Consider the following 15,976-nt stretch of genomic DNA (forward strand, 5'->3'; position numbering starts at 1 on the left):
AATAAGCTAAGGAGTTTGTTTCTTGTTTACATGAATTCCATTTTATTTTGGTCTACAAGGGTAAAGAGGGCTTAAAGTAGAAGTAAATCATCTTTATATTCACTTCAAGGTCTGTTTGTGCAGCTAGAAAGATGTGGCCTTAAAATAAATTAATCTGGTTCTACATTTCTTGATTTTGAAAGGTTTAGGCTTTGCTTTTAAAAAGGAATCCATCAGTGCTGCACCTTCTAGCCTGGGAAGAGCCAAGTAAGACTCAAGTAAATCCAAAATTAAGACAGATGGTGTGCTGCCTTGTGGTCAGTCACTCTAATTCAATAGGGCTCTGTACAGGTCTCTATGCTAGTGTATTTTCTTGGAGGTTATAGCTTTTGTGCCCCCCCCCTTTTTTTTTTGAGCTAGGGACTAAAATATTTAAATCACTGTGCAGTATGTTCCTTAGGCTGCAGTTCAGCCGAGCATTTAAGCCCATCTATTGTGCATGAGAGATAGACATAAACATGACCTTGCAGTTAAACACAGTTGTAAATGTTTTGATGACTCAGGACCAAACTTCTACGTTAATGAATTGAATTCTTAATTCAACTGATTTTTTTTTTTTTTTTTTAAATTTTTGTGGTAAACAGAATCATGGACAATGACACTGGTGCATACCCAGGGCAAAATGCAGTGCTGCACACAGCAGCTCTACAGCAGCCTCAGGCCAACTCCTGTGTGTGCCATTTTCTCTTGCTGCAGCACTTGTTAAACCTTTTCAGTGCTGTGTTGAGGGAGAGCTGCATATTTCTCTTAACCAACCCTAAATTGAATCTTAAAGGTTTTTAATTGAATCCATTTTCATGTTTTCACATAATTATGCAATCATAATCTTGAAAAGCACATGGCATGTGATCATTTTCTGCCTAATAAGAAACATAAATGTTGTTTTCAGGGGGGTTGTGCCTGTGTGTGTTGTTTTAATGTGGAACATTGCAGCTTTAAATCTTTATTTTATGTAGTGACATGAACCCACATTTAGCCCCCCCCCAAATATTTATGTTTTATAAAAATTCCGAGCTTGATGTTGTGCAAATTTTCTTTAATGTTTTATATCATTTGGGGTGTTGTTTATATAAGTGCCATGTTGTAATTCTCTCCTATTTCTTCCCCCGCGCGTGTCCCTCTACAGGCTAAGCACTTCCGTCTGTATACACAGGAGGTGTTGGAACTGGGTCACAATGTCTCCTTTCTTCTCCTGCTCCCCGCCTCAGACGACGTCTGCACTGCCCCAGGACAGAATAATCCTTACACCCCACACTCAGGATTTCTTAACCTCCCTCTTCAGATGTTTGAACTCGGTATAGTAGCTTGCTTCACCTAGAAATATTAACCCAGTCTCCTTATAATAAAATCACAAAGTTGTATCTGTTTTCCCCCTTGTCCCAGTGGAGAGTCAATAAATCACATGATGGCTTTGGCAACAACACTACCTGTAACTGTGTACAAGTTATAGAGGGAGCAGAGCGCTTAAAGCATATACTGTAGCAATCGTTATTGAAATGCAAAGCATAGAGCAAAGCCCACAGTTATCCAGTATGTGTCTATAAGTTTATTTGGAAGATGATGTTCTTTAAAAAAACAGAACCAAAAAATTACACACAACATAGCAAGGTTGGAGTGTGAAAGAACATGCAAAAAACCATCCCTCTAAATTGTCACAAGAATAATCACCAGTTTCGTAGAGGAGAATTTTTGCAGTTCCTGATTGCAGATAGTCCTACTCAAGGTCTGACTCCCTCACAACTTTGTGAAAGGTCTGAGTGGAGTTTCCCGCGTGAGGGTCATCTTTTTCCTTCTGCAGGAGGAATGAGGAATGCAGGAGACTCGGTCCTATAGCTGTGGTGCAGGAAAAGCCCGTTACTGTGAAAAATGCCAAAGCACTGGACTTGAACCTATTTCTTTAGGGAGCACATCCTGTGCTGTAGCAGATTCAGCCCTCTTGTTCCACTGCATTGCTGACTGGGTAAGAATTCCCCAAAACAGAGTCTTCCAGCTGTCTCACAGAAGGCGTAAGATGTTTAGCTTCAAGGTCCTCTATTTCTCATTTCTTCTTTGGTCCACAGAGAAAAGAAAGTTTCCACATAAAAGCAGCTCATAAAGACTTAATAGTTCTTTTCAGAAAGAATACTATAAGTGTGGGGACTGCTGAGCCTTACACATTAGTCTCCTCTGTTTCCTTCTGGCCTGTAAAACTGGGTATCTTTCTTTCCTCTGCCTTGGAGAAGAGAGAAAGATATGAGCCAAAATTGATGGAGTCAGTACACAAGGAGCCACTACAGAATAGGACTCTAGGGGCAACTGTGTCCTCAGTGGTATCTCAGTGGTATCTCAGGTGTTCATGTGACACCATTACCAGCACCATCCTATTTCCTATATATCATTGCTAAGTGCTGTTAAGAGTCACTAACGTAGGAGAATGATGATTAGATGTTAATGGAGGGTCTTACCAAGACTACGTCTCTGCAGTCACAATAGATCTGTGACCTACCATCATCCAGCAACACAAATTTCATTTGGATCAGGCAGGAATATACGGTGTGTTCATGCCACATCAGCCAGAGCACACAAAGTGGTGCCTGTGACAACTTTAGGTTTTTATGCTGGTTGTGGGAGGACAGATGACAGCTAGACTGCCATAAAATTATGAGTAGTACAGGCAGACAATACATGAGCTGGTGTAGTCTGCCAAGGAAAAGTTACCCCTTCAAAAGAAAACTAACGTAATCGAACTAGAAGAGTTAGTTCAGTGCTTTGGGTCATATGGCCATGGCTGTAGTGCCCTAAAGCCAGACTTACTACCTTCTTGACACACAACCCTGAAGTCTACAGTTAGACTCTGTGTATTGAGCATATCATTTCTTCATATGAGAGGTGACTGCTGCATTCACTGTGCAAATTAATGCATGAAGCATATGCATCTCTGGTGAAATTAATCTCCGCACTAGAGGTTTTGCAGACTGTTTAACTCTCGTTATGTGGTACACAGGCCGGGGGCAGGAGTCATGCTCACTTCTGGGACATAGTTTGCATCGGGCTGACGAAGCAGTAGACACTGAATGGGATGATGTGGTGCAGATAAACATGCAGCAGAGTAATCTCTCAAAAGGCATTCTGGGTGCAGACCTCTCTGTTTAGCAATGTTGCTGCAGTGGGAAAGCAGTTCATGGTGGAGAGAACAGTATGGAAAGCTGAATTTTACTTTTGAGGGTTTTTTTTTTAAGTAAGCAATCATCTGGCAAAAGGCAGATGACATTTCTATATGACTTATTATATATGTATCCCTGATGTTCTATAAAGTGACTGTGATTCACATCTCAAATATTAGAAGCTTCCATTCCCCATTAGCTGGTGGCTACCAACTATATAATTGCATAACCACAAAAGACTATGTTGAAGTAACATTTGTTAAAGTAACATTAAAGGGTCTGACTTAAAACCACAAAGGCTAGAAACTTCAGCACTGAAGCTGAAACCGCGGCTGTAATTCACTCAAGAGTCCACCACATATGGCATATATACTGTAAGACCACACACTATTCAGACTAGATCCCAGCAATATCTAGGCATCATTGGGAAACCAGAAGGTAGAATTCTTTCTTTCACTCTTTTTTTGTGGGATTTCTACGCTCAGATTAGGCCTTTATTGTTATGCTAATGACGTTTCTGTGATTGGATTTCTTAGTTTGAGAAAGTCTTCGCAGTTATTCTTACCATGTTGTTTGCAAGGGATAAGTAGATATGTGACACTTTTTAATTTCTGTTTTAACATTTATGATAAGAAGAATATATGCAATTTACACTTGAAACACCCTGAAAAATATCATGCCACAATCCAGAAAAGTAGCAGTAGTAAGCCAACTGGCATTTGCTGCTATAACAAGATCACGCTGTATGCTTGCATTTATTGAAGCACCAATGAATGAGGAAGTATTTCTGAAAACTACTTCTCCCTCAGCAAGTTTTGGTATGTCTGTACTGCAGTTCGCAGAGATAACTGGTAAGTTTTGCCTGAGCAATTGCAGGTTCTGGAAGAATGTAGCTTTAAGAGGCCAGGTAACTTAACATTTGTGAAGCTCCATGGCACTGTAGCGTTTCTGTCTCTGTTATCTAGTTACCTCTTTTAGAGATAGCTCAGATAGCTCTGTGCTACTCCAAAGTCAAATTACACAAAGAGGTCATTTCTGAACTTTCTGTGTTACCCTTCTGCATGAGAGTTCAGAGGATGATGTGTGATAACACCTAAGAGTTTTAATTGTTCCACCCAAACTGTGGTATCACTGAAATGCTTTTACTGCTGAGTTGTTTATATTTAAGTTACTGATTTAAGCTAGCCTAGCCAAAGAGAAAGTTATCATTCTTCAAAATGACACTTTCCTTTTGAAACAATTAAAAAAAATAACAGACGAGTTGCATTTTCCAGTCATGTCACTACTGTCTTGATAAAAGAAATGATGAGCTATAAAAGCCTCAGAAACAGTCTTTCTTATTAAAGCTATCAAGGGCAAAATAGCCTCTGGAGTTGCATACTAAGGACCTGATTATACCTTCACTTAGATATAAATTAGGAGTGACTCTCTTGAAATCGGTGAAGTTACAGAGTAAATCCAGTGTAAATGAGAGGACAATTAGAGCCTGTATTATTTATTTCTAGCTTAAAGTAACCCATCCAGAGAGTTAGTAATTATATTTAATAAAATTTGTGTTCTGAAAGCTAAGAATTTCATATTTCATAACGAGAATATAACAGTGTTTCCTTTGCACTTGGTCTTTTCACAGTTCATTTTTGCTGTTACAAGGAAAAATTTATAAGCCTGTATTGCCGCCTTTCTGCTGTCATAGAGCTGGACTCTCTGAAAACCCAGCAATCCCTAAGGGAAGCAATTTCAGACAGTGAAGTCGCTGCAGCCAAACAAAGACACCAGCAAGTTATAGACTACATACAGGTAATAGTCTGTTTCTGACTATTCCAAGGAGATTTTAAGGTGGCTTTCTTAAAAATTGCATAGGGCTGTAATTTGAAATCTAAATGGAGAATTATTCACAGACATCATAAAAAGAGCAGTTGTATCAAAAGTGCAATTCTGTTTTTATGAAATTCAAGCCCAGAACATGATTTCCTTAGTTGTTGGTTTTATACAAGGATTTTTATGGGTAAAATCAAATGACAGTTATACTAGACTGTTACAAAGAAATGTGTCAGTCTGCTTGTAAAACTCGCTCCCATCTAATGTGAGGTAAGCTAGTACCATGCTTGGGCATTCATTTGTGTAATAGTTTTTCTCTGTCTTTGTGAATTGAGGACATTTTTCACCATGATAAATTGCCAATTAAAAAAATTGAAATTAAAATTCAGACTAGGTTGCGGGGACAATGCTTATCAACAATACCACAGTGAAGAAAGCAGCTCTGCGTTTAAGATGGCAAGCTAGCCCCAAAAGCATCTGTAAGTCTGTCCAGCACCATGCAGTGATACTGCTTCAGTCCCCCAACGCAGAAGGATCACAAATGTTATCGTACTTGTCTATCTTGCTTATTCTGTCTCTCACCCTGATTTTCCTGTACTGTTCCCAGATCAGGACTTTACCTACTCAACTCGGGGACCTTCAAACTACACCCTATCGTCCAGTGTAGCAAGCTTTTGCAAACCATTTTGGCAATTGGTTATTTATAGATAAAACTCAAGACCTTTGCAGAGTGCATCTATGGTCATGGTTGATCTGTCTTTCTCTAAGTGAGGTGCAGATAAGTTTACAGCTCTATATTCTTAATATTCAAGCAACCTTCTGTTGGAATAGGGGCCAAGACAACCATTTATCACATTGATAATATGTTTGGCCCTCCATAATTATGAACAAGATGATAATGTTTCTGTTCCTCTTTGTTCTGAATTCAGATCCGCTTTGCCTTGTCCACTTTCGAGCTTTTGGCAACCTGCAGAGGGGCAGAGAGGAATGTTCCATTGTACTTTCACCACTCAATCATCTCCTTCCTTCTCATCTTCCCATTCTCACACTCAGAAAATCTAGCTTTTACCCAGCATGCAGAGGAATTTGGAAAATTTTTATCCTTCACATCAAAAATAAGTATATGCATATTAATATGCATGCACTGTATAGACACTTCTGTGTTCTTCTTCTCCAAAGTGTCTGAGTCACACATATACACTGGGAAAATATGGGAGAACATTTTAAACTTCAGTGTTTTCTGCTGAATTATTGTGACAGTGTATTAGCCTTGTTAGGTTTCCTCTCAAATGAAAACCAGCTGTATTCCACCTATTGGCAAAAATATCTCAGCCTACCACATACCGCAATCTTCAGTGGTGACCACAAAACCGCAAGAGCATTTGTGTGATCCTAGATCTAAGACAGTGTTGAAGTCACTACACAAACCAAACATTGTAAAGAGCAAGGGAGTCTATATAAATGCAGGTCTGAAAAGGAGTCAGAGGGCAACTGAAAAGTAAAAACTAAAAAAAAAAAAAAATAACAGCAGATAAGGTACGTAGAGTCTTTACCAGAATGTTACACAGCAAGAAATCTACAGACACTGAAACTAAAACTGAAATTAAGCTGTAATTTATATAGCATAATGCTTCAAACATTCCTAAATTGTAAAAGAACCACAGTTCACTAAAATGACTGGTCCATTATCCCAGGAGACACTGCAGAATGGCATCAGGGACAAAATTGATAGGATTTGCATTTTCTTAAACTTCATGCAATATGATTTTTGTTTGGGGTTGAGGGAGGATCACAGAAAGGAAATATAAAATCTTCAAAATCAAAGAGGTGAGATGTTTGCTAGCTGGTATTCTCTTCATGGAGCTACACTGAAGTCTTGAAATGATGTAGGATTATGAATTAATCTCTGAACCATTTGCTGTTCTTATCAGTGTATATTCTTAGTTCAAATTAACTCAGTGGCAAGGCTTGCACTGACATCATTGGAGTCAGGATTTCACCTTTACATAAAAATGGTCATACTAGGTCAAAACAGAGATCCATCTATCCAGCCATCCTGTCTCCAACATGGCTCATCAAGAACTACCCTAGCTAATCTGGCATCTAGATTAGCACCTTTGGCAATAAATTCTACGCTTTGAATGTGCATTTTGTAAAGAAGTACCTCCAGCTAAGACGATGTGCTGGAGAACTACTCTTAGAATATATCAGTCTGCATTCTCCTTTTCACTGACCCCTCTGTTACTTCCCTATTTGATAATACTGCACAAAATACCACTCACTTTTTAATGACCACCATTTACTGACCCAGGGCTGTATGCCCTTTACATTCTTGCAGAATGTAGCTTGTATAACTGCAAAGCAGTTTCCCTTAAAGACTGCAATATTAATATGAAGGCTCACTTCTTTAAATGCAGAATCTTCTGCAGGAAGAGAAGCACAAGGGAGGTTCTAGAAAGGATACTGCAGCAGAAGGATATTATACTCACAGCTACTGTCATTCGCTGGTTGCAGCAACATTTACTTACTCATCAAGGATCTCTAATTGCTTGAAGATGTTAAAAGTGTTCCATTATCAAAAGACTTGCAACACCCAGATTAAACAGCATCTTTCCTCTCTGCATAGATACTTAAAGTTATATCCTGCTATTGGTTTAGGCACTTGTCTCTTATTGCCATCAACAGGCACGTATTAGAACTGTCTTAGTGTAGATTTATACTATTAAAATGCACGCAGACCAAAATTATGATAAGGGAGAAAACCTGCAGTTTGGCTCATAGCTTTGCTTCAACCCTCCATGTATGTATATTCTTCTTCTGTTAAAAACTAGGTTTGATCTGAGCTTTCTGCTTTTGAACATAATCCTGGGTTTGCAAGGATGCTCAAGAAGTCTTGCTTTCATTCCAGTACAGAATGAAACCAACTTTCAAGTGTGCTACAAAATTGATCAAACTTTATACTCCATCAAAAGACAATTTTTGTTTTCTTTGCATGTCAGAGTTTAAGCCTGGATTCACCCTCCTAACTACAGGTTCTTAACTGAGATAAATAATTTGATAGTCTGGTGGCCCTAAGCAGCCTCTGCAGTGGTGGAAGAGAACAAGCGCCTAACCAGAGGCAGTTCAGACCATCTAAATCTGAAGTGTCCTGTCAGGGGATCCTGCTTCTCTCTGTTGCCAGGGACTACACACCTACTTAGACACTTGAAGAAAGTACACACTTAGGTAAAATTAATACACAGGTTTAACTTTTTCACCATTTTTTTCTCTACAGCAAATTGATGAGATCTGGAAGGAAATGAGATGGATCACAGAAGCACTGCAGTATGCAAGATACAAGCAGCCAGCAGCTGGCCTACCCATAAAGAAGCTTGTGGATCTTTCAGAAGAACACTCTCAAAAGAAAATCAGTTCAACCTCTTCACATCTAGATTGTCTTCCTTCACCTCCCCCTTCACCTGAGGCTAGAATCCAGAAGAGAAAAGCTGTGAATGGTAAGAGAATTTTTCTTTGTTCATCAGGCAAAATCTTTGAACTCACTTTTAATTATAACAGTTCTTGTATGTCATTTTATAAAAGGAGTACATTTTTTCCCATACCTGCCAAGGTATTTTAACAATCATTTTACTAATCATTTGCCACTCAATATTCTGAGATCCTTCTACAATATTTACAATCATTTTTTGTTTCCAACTACTCAGAATAATTGCTTATCATCAGCCAACTTTGTCACCTCACTATTCCAGACATTTAATGAACAGGTTGGAAGGGACAAGTGCTATCACTGAGTTCTATATAATGTCCAGAATTAGTAAAATCCATCCATAGTGAAAGCGGACTACTTCATTTGTTGTCTGCACCAACAATCTGCTATTAATATATGGAGGGAGCTTTCTCTTTACCTCAAATTACAGCTTCATTTCTTCAGAACCTGTGGTCAAGAACTTTGTCAAAAGCTCTTCAGAAATCTAAGGATGCCTGTGTATTAATTGTGCATATGTTCAGAATTTTATTAGATTGGTGACACATGAGCTACTAAGCAAAAGCTATTGACCCTTTCTCATCACTCATGTATCTATCTGTTCTTCACCATAGCTTCTAATAATTTGTCTAGAATCTAAGTCAGACTTTTCCATAGTCTCTATTTGTTACCTTCTGTTTCTCTGCTATTACAGCCATTTTCTTTCCAATGCTTTGACTGTTCTGCTTTGGAGCAATTCTTTCTCGTGCTCTTCTTGCTTTGTTTTTATAGAGCAAATTTTAGTGCCTGCAGTCCAGTTTGATTTAACAGTCGTTTTCAGATACCCCAGTGTTCTCAGTGTTTTAGATAAGCACTTTAAAATACAGAACTACACAAACAAGTACCCACCTCATTGACCATTATTGCTTCTCTGAACAGCTGGAAAATTAAACTGATGAAAGAAATGGATCACAGCAAATAAAGATGAAGGAAATTAAACAGTAACACTTAATTTGCTAACAGAATAAGGACTTTGGAGAAAATTGTAAACCATCATTCTGCTGAGCTGTCTTTAAGCAACAAGTAAATGAAACAAACAAAAACAGCAGATGCTGCGTTAAACAACTGCCATGACCATTTTGGTAATAATAATTTGTTTTTTCAAATTGGCAGTTTTATACAGTTAAGAAAAATGAATAAATCTACTCCGAATAGATTAGGTTAAAAGAAAAGAAACCCAAAGATGATGGTGCTTTGATTCACTCCATTACACAGTGGTGTTCTTTCTCAGCATCTCTCCCTGAGCTAATTTTTTCCCTGTATTACAGACGGTGAACGCAGATAATCCTTAGCTCTGGCACCATGTAACCTAGAGCATTATCTTGTCCTGCATGGGCTTGATTCATTATTGCTGTGCTATATGGTAATTTATCCTAGGTCAACGTGAATAGTCAGCACTGTGTAAGATCTACAGTTTTTTCCTTGGATCTAATATAAACTATCCGGGGCAGTGGAGCATCAATCCATTCTATCACACATGCCACTATTTATTATGTTCTTGATCCTTCTGTAGCCAAAAGACAGCAGTGATTTCAGTGCCAGTGTGAGTTTTGGTCAACAAATTCACATTTGAATTAAGGGTGTCTGCTTTGGATTTGAACATACATAATGCACCTGAAGGGCAAAAGGATAGTTTTTGTTCATCTACATCCATGTCTTGCCTGAAGCCTCTTACTCACGCATACAGTTGCACCCTACTCACAGTTACAGAGGTATAAAACTGGAGTAACTCAACTGACGTCTTTAATAGAGCCTGGATTAGAGTTTCTCTCTCTCCAGTATCTCCATCTCTATGAAATTTGGTGAAAACAAGATAAAAGAAAACAGATCCTTTCAGAACTTAATCCCAATTCAAATTAAAATTCTTCCCTGCACTCAATTTAATACATGAATCCTTTTTTGTTTTCCTAATTCTACCACCACCTCTCTAACACATCTGTAAATCCTTCCTGACTACTGTCTTTGCTGTCACCTAGGCCCATGGACAATTCCACAGAGGAAACACACATACATTTTCAGAATTGTAGATTTGATTCTAAATTAAGAAAAAAAACACCCATAAATGAAACTTAAGCAATTTCTCTCCTGTACTTGTCTTCTTAATGTTAATCAGTTCTCTTTGCAGATTCCCAGCCCTGCTCAGATGAAGAAGGCTGCTCTGAAGTATTCCTTCCAACTGACAGTGACTATGACTCCAGTGATGCATTAAGCCCCAGAGAATTAGACCTGATATACTCCTCCTCACATGACATATCCCAGCAGGCAGGCAGTGGCCTGGGTGGCAGTGCACCTGATGTTCTCCAAGTCCACGACATGAAGCCTTGCCTAACATTGAAAGAAGGCCTGGCAGAATGTAGTGCCTTTGATACTACTGCTGAATATTGCACAGAGTATATGAGCAATCTAACAATGTCAGGGCTTACATCGAAAAGCATAGACAAGTCCTCTAGCTCCAAGCAGCCATTGAGCTTTTTAGGGAAAAAAAAGCTAGGGAAACATCAACATTACAATTACTTCAGCCGGCATCATCGTTGGCTGCGTGTGCACAGCGAGACACAGTCTGGCTCTCTCTCTGAAGGCGTGTATACTCAGCATCTCATGAGATCTTCAGATTTGTCTCAAGAACCTACCTCCAGTGAGCAGTTAAAGATTCCCATCGATGGGTCTCGGAGCACTTTCTTACCTCATGCATCCAGCCTTCCAGAAGATGGGAAAGGCAAGTATGAGGAGTCAAGGCAGAATGTCCATAGGATACATGTGGAGCCTTACAAAACAACATTTCTGGGTGAAGAGGGCAAGTCCTGGGCAATGAGCACACAGTCTGTAGAACATAGGGATGTGCACAATGCTATGCAACAGATAATGGGTCCAGATGACCAGTCGGGTTCTGCTGTCTCAGAAATCTTCAGCAGCACACTTTAACCCCAGACTTCTGCATTGCTTCCCATTGCTCCACAATGAGATAGTGAGCATTATGCATATAGGGTCACTTGTAAAAATCCAGCTCCTGAAATGGCAACTCGTGCCACTCAAAAGAATCCTAATCTTTTGGCTTCATCACCAGATTTCTGGTCTTACAGGGGTATCTGTCATGACGCAAGCATTATTATTGCCATCTGCAGTTTTGCAGGTAAAGTCATAACAGTCACCACATAACAGAACAATCTGTGGCTGCAAATCTAGTAACCAGGTTTTGCAGTTCTCTTGATTTCCATATATCTCTGAGCATGCAAAATTTTAAGCATGAGTGGTTCTGCCTGCAAGTTAGCAGAAACTGTAACATCCTTGGTGTCGTCATGTTAGGACTGTGTCCTAAACTTCTGTTAACCTGTTTTCCACCATTTCCTATAAATTTTTCTACTTCTCAGCCTTCTTGAATGCATTTAGGTTGCATATAACTAAAGTGCTAACTGGTCTAGTAACACAGTTAACCCAGACTTTCTAGCCACTTAGAGAGAAATGAAAATTCTTTCAGTATCTAGAAAATGCAGTCAACGCCATCTCTGAATGCTATCAGAGCTTGACATAACTATCACAATGGTTTTTTTAGGAGCTTAGATTTCAAATTATGTAAGTAGCAAGTTGTTTTAAAAGCTTAGGAGGTGAACCTTTGAGGTCAAGAGCAGGCAGAATGAGGCCAAGTTCTGAAGGAATAATATGCAGGGTCTAAGTGAGATTGAAGTGAAGCTTGGTCTTTTCTTGTGCCCACCACACAAGAGTGCATTTCTTCATGTTGGAGGCACTGTCATACACCTGTTGGAAAGAAATGCCTCTGCTTTTGTTCCTGAACACTCACTGGCAACTTCAGGGGTATTTGACCACCATGTCTGAAATTGGCAATTCCCTAATATTCTGACAATTCAGATTAGGGAAATTTGGGGTGCATTTTGAATCTAAGATTTTTTATTTGGGCCACCAATAAATATTAATATCATAAGGAGGGTGGGAGGTGGTGTTTTAGCATGCTGTATTTGTCTAAAGGCAGATCACAGTGAGGCATGGTTTTGTCCTCTGCAACCAGAATAAGAGTTATAGTACTACAGAAGATGATCCCAAAAATGAAATCTGTATTAATGAGAACCATAACATTTGAGTCACTAAGAAATGAACTAATGTGGAGAGAAACCCCAGCTGTTGCACAAGCTTTAATTTTTCTTAAACAGTTCTTGAAGTTTAATTTTATAGGCCACATTCCTGCTGGTTAAATTCCCTCACTCCATGTTTGCGCAGCCTTCTACCTTTCAATTTTTCAGCCTCCAGGTGGATACATTCTAAGGCCTCCAATAAAGAGATTTGAGTTAAATAGTTGAGTTTACAAGTCCTTGAGGTAAAGGTAAGGATTTGGGCCCATGATCTGTGGTCCTTATTAAAATAGCACTTCCATAACCCCAGTGCTATTAAAATCCCTGTGAACTCAATCCATAAATTCAAAAATAAATGTTATTCACTATTTTATGCTTGGTCAGTTTGTGAAAGCCAAGAAGAGTCTTTGCAATATAAGGGTAAGTGATATAAGGGCAAAAACTTTCTGTAAGGGATCTACATTTGTAACTTCTCTTTTTGGGAGAGGGAAGTTAACTTGTTGCACAAAAAATATTCATTCATTATCTGATCCAAAGCTCAGTGAGGATGGAAAGACTTCCATTCACTTCCACAGGCTTTGAATGAGACCCATACTGAAAATTCCTGTGGGTGAGAAGATGCGGGGGGGAGCAGAACTGTCAGTCACAATTTGCAGCTAGAAGGACATACATTGTATGTTTTATGCCACATGGAACTGCACGGGGAAAACCTGACTCACAAACCGTAGAACCAAACAGTGATGTTTTACTGTCACTGAAGGCAGTAACAGCTTGTTACATTAGATCATGTTCATTAGCAGAAGGCTTTTTACCAGGGAGAGCCAAAAAAATGTAATGCTCATATTCAGAAGTCAAAATAATTTACACTGTTTTCTAGTATACAGCACCTAGCCCAGGCTCCCCTAATCTGTTTAGCCTCTAAGTAAAACTGCCATAAACCTGTCCATTAAAGAATAAAAATAACAATACGCTGAGACCATATGTTTTTGCAGGAAGTGACGAGATAAAACAAGATGTTCCTAAATGAAACCCACCTTGCTTTGCTTTGGCTCTTCAGGAACAGTGAGGGCAAGAAGTAGCAAAATCTACAGCAGAACAGGTACACACTGCTAGTTAGATAAGGGTGTAAAAACCTCTGTTATCTACTCCTGCTGCTGGGCTTTTCCAGTAGTTGTCATGTATCTAATAAAGAGCTGGATTCTTTACTGGTAGAAAGGGCTTGACTTCATGGTAATCTTCTGTGCTAAGACGGAATTTGACTCTGGGAGTGCAAATGCCAGCCACAGCCTACCCCATCTTGATTTTAACCTTGTTATATGGAAGTAGTGTTTACGTTATGTCCAATGGGGCATACTTCCTTGATCCTATTACCTCTAGGTTGAGGTTCTTCCACATACTTTAATAGTCAAAGTAGTAATTGATAGTTCCGACTTTAAATATTTCCTGTTATAAAGCACTGAATTATCTTTTGGTACAAATACGTGTTCTTTGTTGAAAATTGCTATCCCTACCTATTCAGCAGGTGACTGAGTAAAGCAGCTCCTTAAAAGAACAGTAATGAACACCCAGAGATAAATAAACAGTAGAAAGCAGTGCCTTTCAAGTACTGTCATAACACTCATCATAAAACTTCTGCGGTTCTCTTAGGAAGATCACTCACACATTTCACAAGCAGCTATAGTAATTCAGAAGAATCCTGCAAAATACAGCACTGTTATCCCCACTCCATAAAGGCACAAGTGACTCTTCTGAGTAGAGCTTTGAGTAAAGGCTCTCAGTCAGGAATCAAATTAAAATTAGGAACTCAGACCTTTGCTTTAATTACTAGGAACCCTTTCTCCAGGTTGAGCTAGAGTGCCCCTCCAAGCATTCTTGCACAGAAATGGGAAATACTGTGGCTCAGAGCCCACAGCATACTAGAATTTCATTAGCCAGCAGACAGCTCATTCAAATGAGTCTGTACCCACTTTATATCAGCTGAAGCTCTGCTCTAAAATGGGTACTGAGGCTTTGCAAACTTCTGGGTATCTCTCTCTCTTACTCATGTATCTTGCCTGCATTTTCCTGCCTTTGTCCTACATTTTCCAGGGAGTATATTTCCACCTGGGCTGAACCCAGTCCCTTCTATTTCTAGGCATGACTTGGACTGGCTAGAAAAGAATATAGTGCTTTAATATTATGACTCCACAAAAAAAAAACCATGGAGCCTATCTCCTATGATCTAAAACTTTCCTGTTTCTGCTGGTAGGAAGCGAGATATAGGTAAACTGCAAGGTTTACACTCAAAATTCCTTGCATCCGCAAGAAGGCAGTCTGCCCATGAACAGTTTGCCTCAGGAAACCTGTGGCTCAAGCATTTATTTCCCATGCTTGTGTTATTCTTTTTCTTTGCATTTAGATATTAATTAACAATCAGATTTTCTATACAGTAAGAGCACACACAGACAAATTGATAAATTAATATTTTTAAATATAGACATTAAAGGGGGAGGGGGAAGATGGAATACTTTATCCTGAACATTTATGTTTAGAGTGTTTTGGAAAGAGATGGTGCATCTTTAAATTCTCTATGGTATAAAGAAATGCATTAAGTTGCTGGTCAACTCTTTTAAGGTGTTTAAATGCATGGCTCATGACTGTTATGTAAAACTTCAATACAGCCTTACAAACAACGAGGGTATAGTCTATTTGAAAATATGGTATACAGCTTGGAAACTTACTCTGAATTTCTCTGAGGTGTTGAACTTTGCCATCAGCAAAAAGTATTTTTAGTAAAGAGGCCTTGAATTTTCAGACAACAGAGATTTCATCAGGTCGGGTCTCTGATTTTTCCACTACAGAAAAACATTCTATAGCTAGAATACTTTACTTGTAAGTATAATTTATCTTTCGATTCCAGGAAGTAGAATTTGTAAGGCTAAATCATGCCCAGAAGTGAGAAGCAGAGCTGTTGGCCCAGTATATTCTTCGCAAAAACCAAGGGCAACGTTCCCCAAGGTGGGCTGAGAGTTATACTCTGGAAGCATGCTTTGGCCAGTAGTTCGCCCCTCTTTTGTGCAGGCACCAACCACGGCCCTCTCTTCTGCCAAGCATTTGCCAAGTCATTAGGAGTTGTTTTGTTGATTTGCCTGGGCTTTGGAGCAGGCCCCATATATTGTTGAACGCTGTACAGGTCCTACCAGCTCAGAGATCGTCTCTCCTCGGTAGAGGTCTTTGTGAGCTGTTCCCCAGCTAGCTGCCTCTCATACTGGGTTTCTGGGGTGAAATAAGAGCCTGGCTAGAATACCTTCCTCAGCCTTTTCATACCACAGCATCTTGGGCAAGATTTAGCCTTTAAACCAGTCGTTCTATAATAGGGTAATGTGTTACTAAGC

At 39.3% G+C, this 15,976-nt stretch overlaps 1 protein-coding gene across 2 annotated transcripts in view; it reads left to right on the forward strand.

Annotated features, from left to right (window-relative positions):
• The window catches only part of ANKFN1 (ankyrin repeat and fibronectin type III domain containing 1), a 68,970-nt gene extending 57,528 nt beyond the window's left edge, over positions 1-11,442 (forward strand). The window contains exons 14-17 of one of the 2 annotated variants that reach the window (XM_075518932.1): positions 1,166-1,334; positions 4,813-4,979; positions 8,275-8,494; positions 10,646-11,442. In XM_075518932.1, the coding sequence (XP_075375047.1) occupies positions 1,166-1,334; positions 4,813-4,979; positions 8,275-8,494; positions 10,646-11,442 (1,353 nt within the window). Of the gene's footprint in view, positions 1-1,165; positions 1,358-4,812; positions 4,980-8,274; positions 8,495-10,645 lie in introns of those variants that run through there. The other variant, XM_075518933.1, reaches the window with a different exon arrangement.
• The last annotated feature ends 4,534 nt before the right edge of the window (positions 11,443-15,976 follow it).

Source organism: Mycteria americana, chromosome 16 (genome assembly GCF_035582795.1).
Source record: "Mycteria americana isolate JAX WOST 10 ecotype Jacksonville Zoo and Gardens chromosome 16, USCA_MyAme_1.0, whole genome shotgun sequence".
NCBI lineage: Eukaryota > Metazoa > Chordata > Aves > Ciconiiformes > Ciconiidae > Mycteria > Mycteria americana.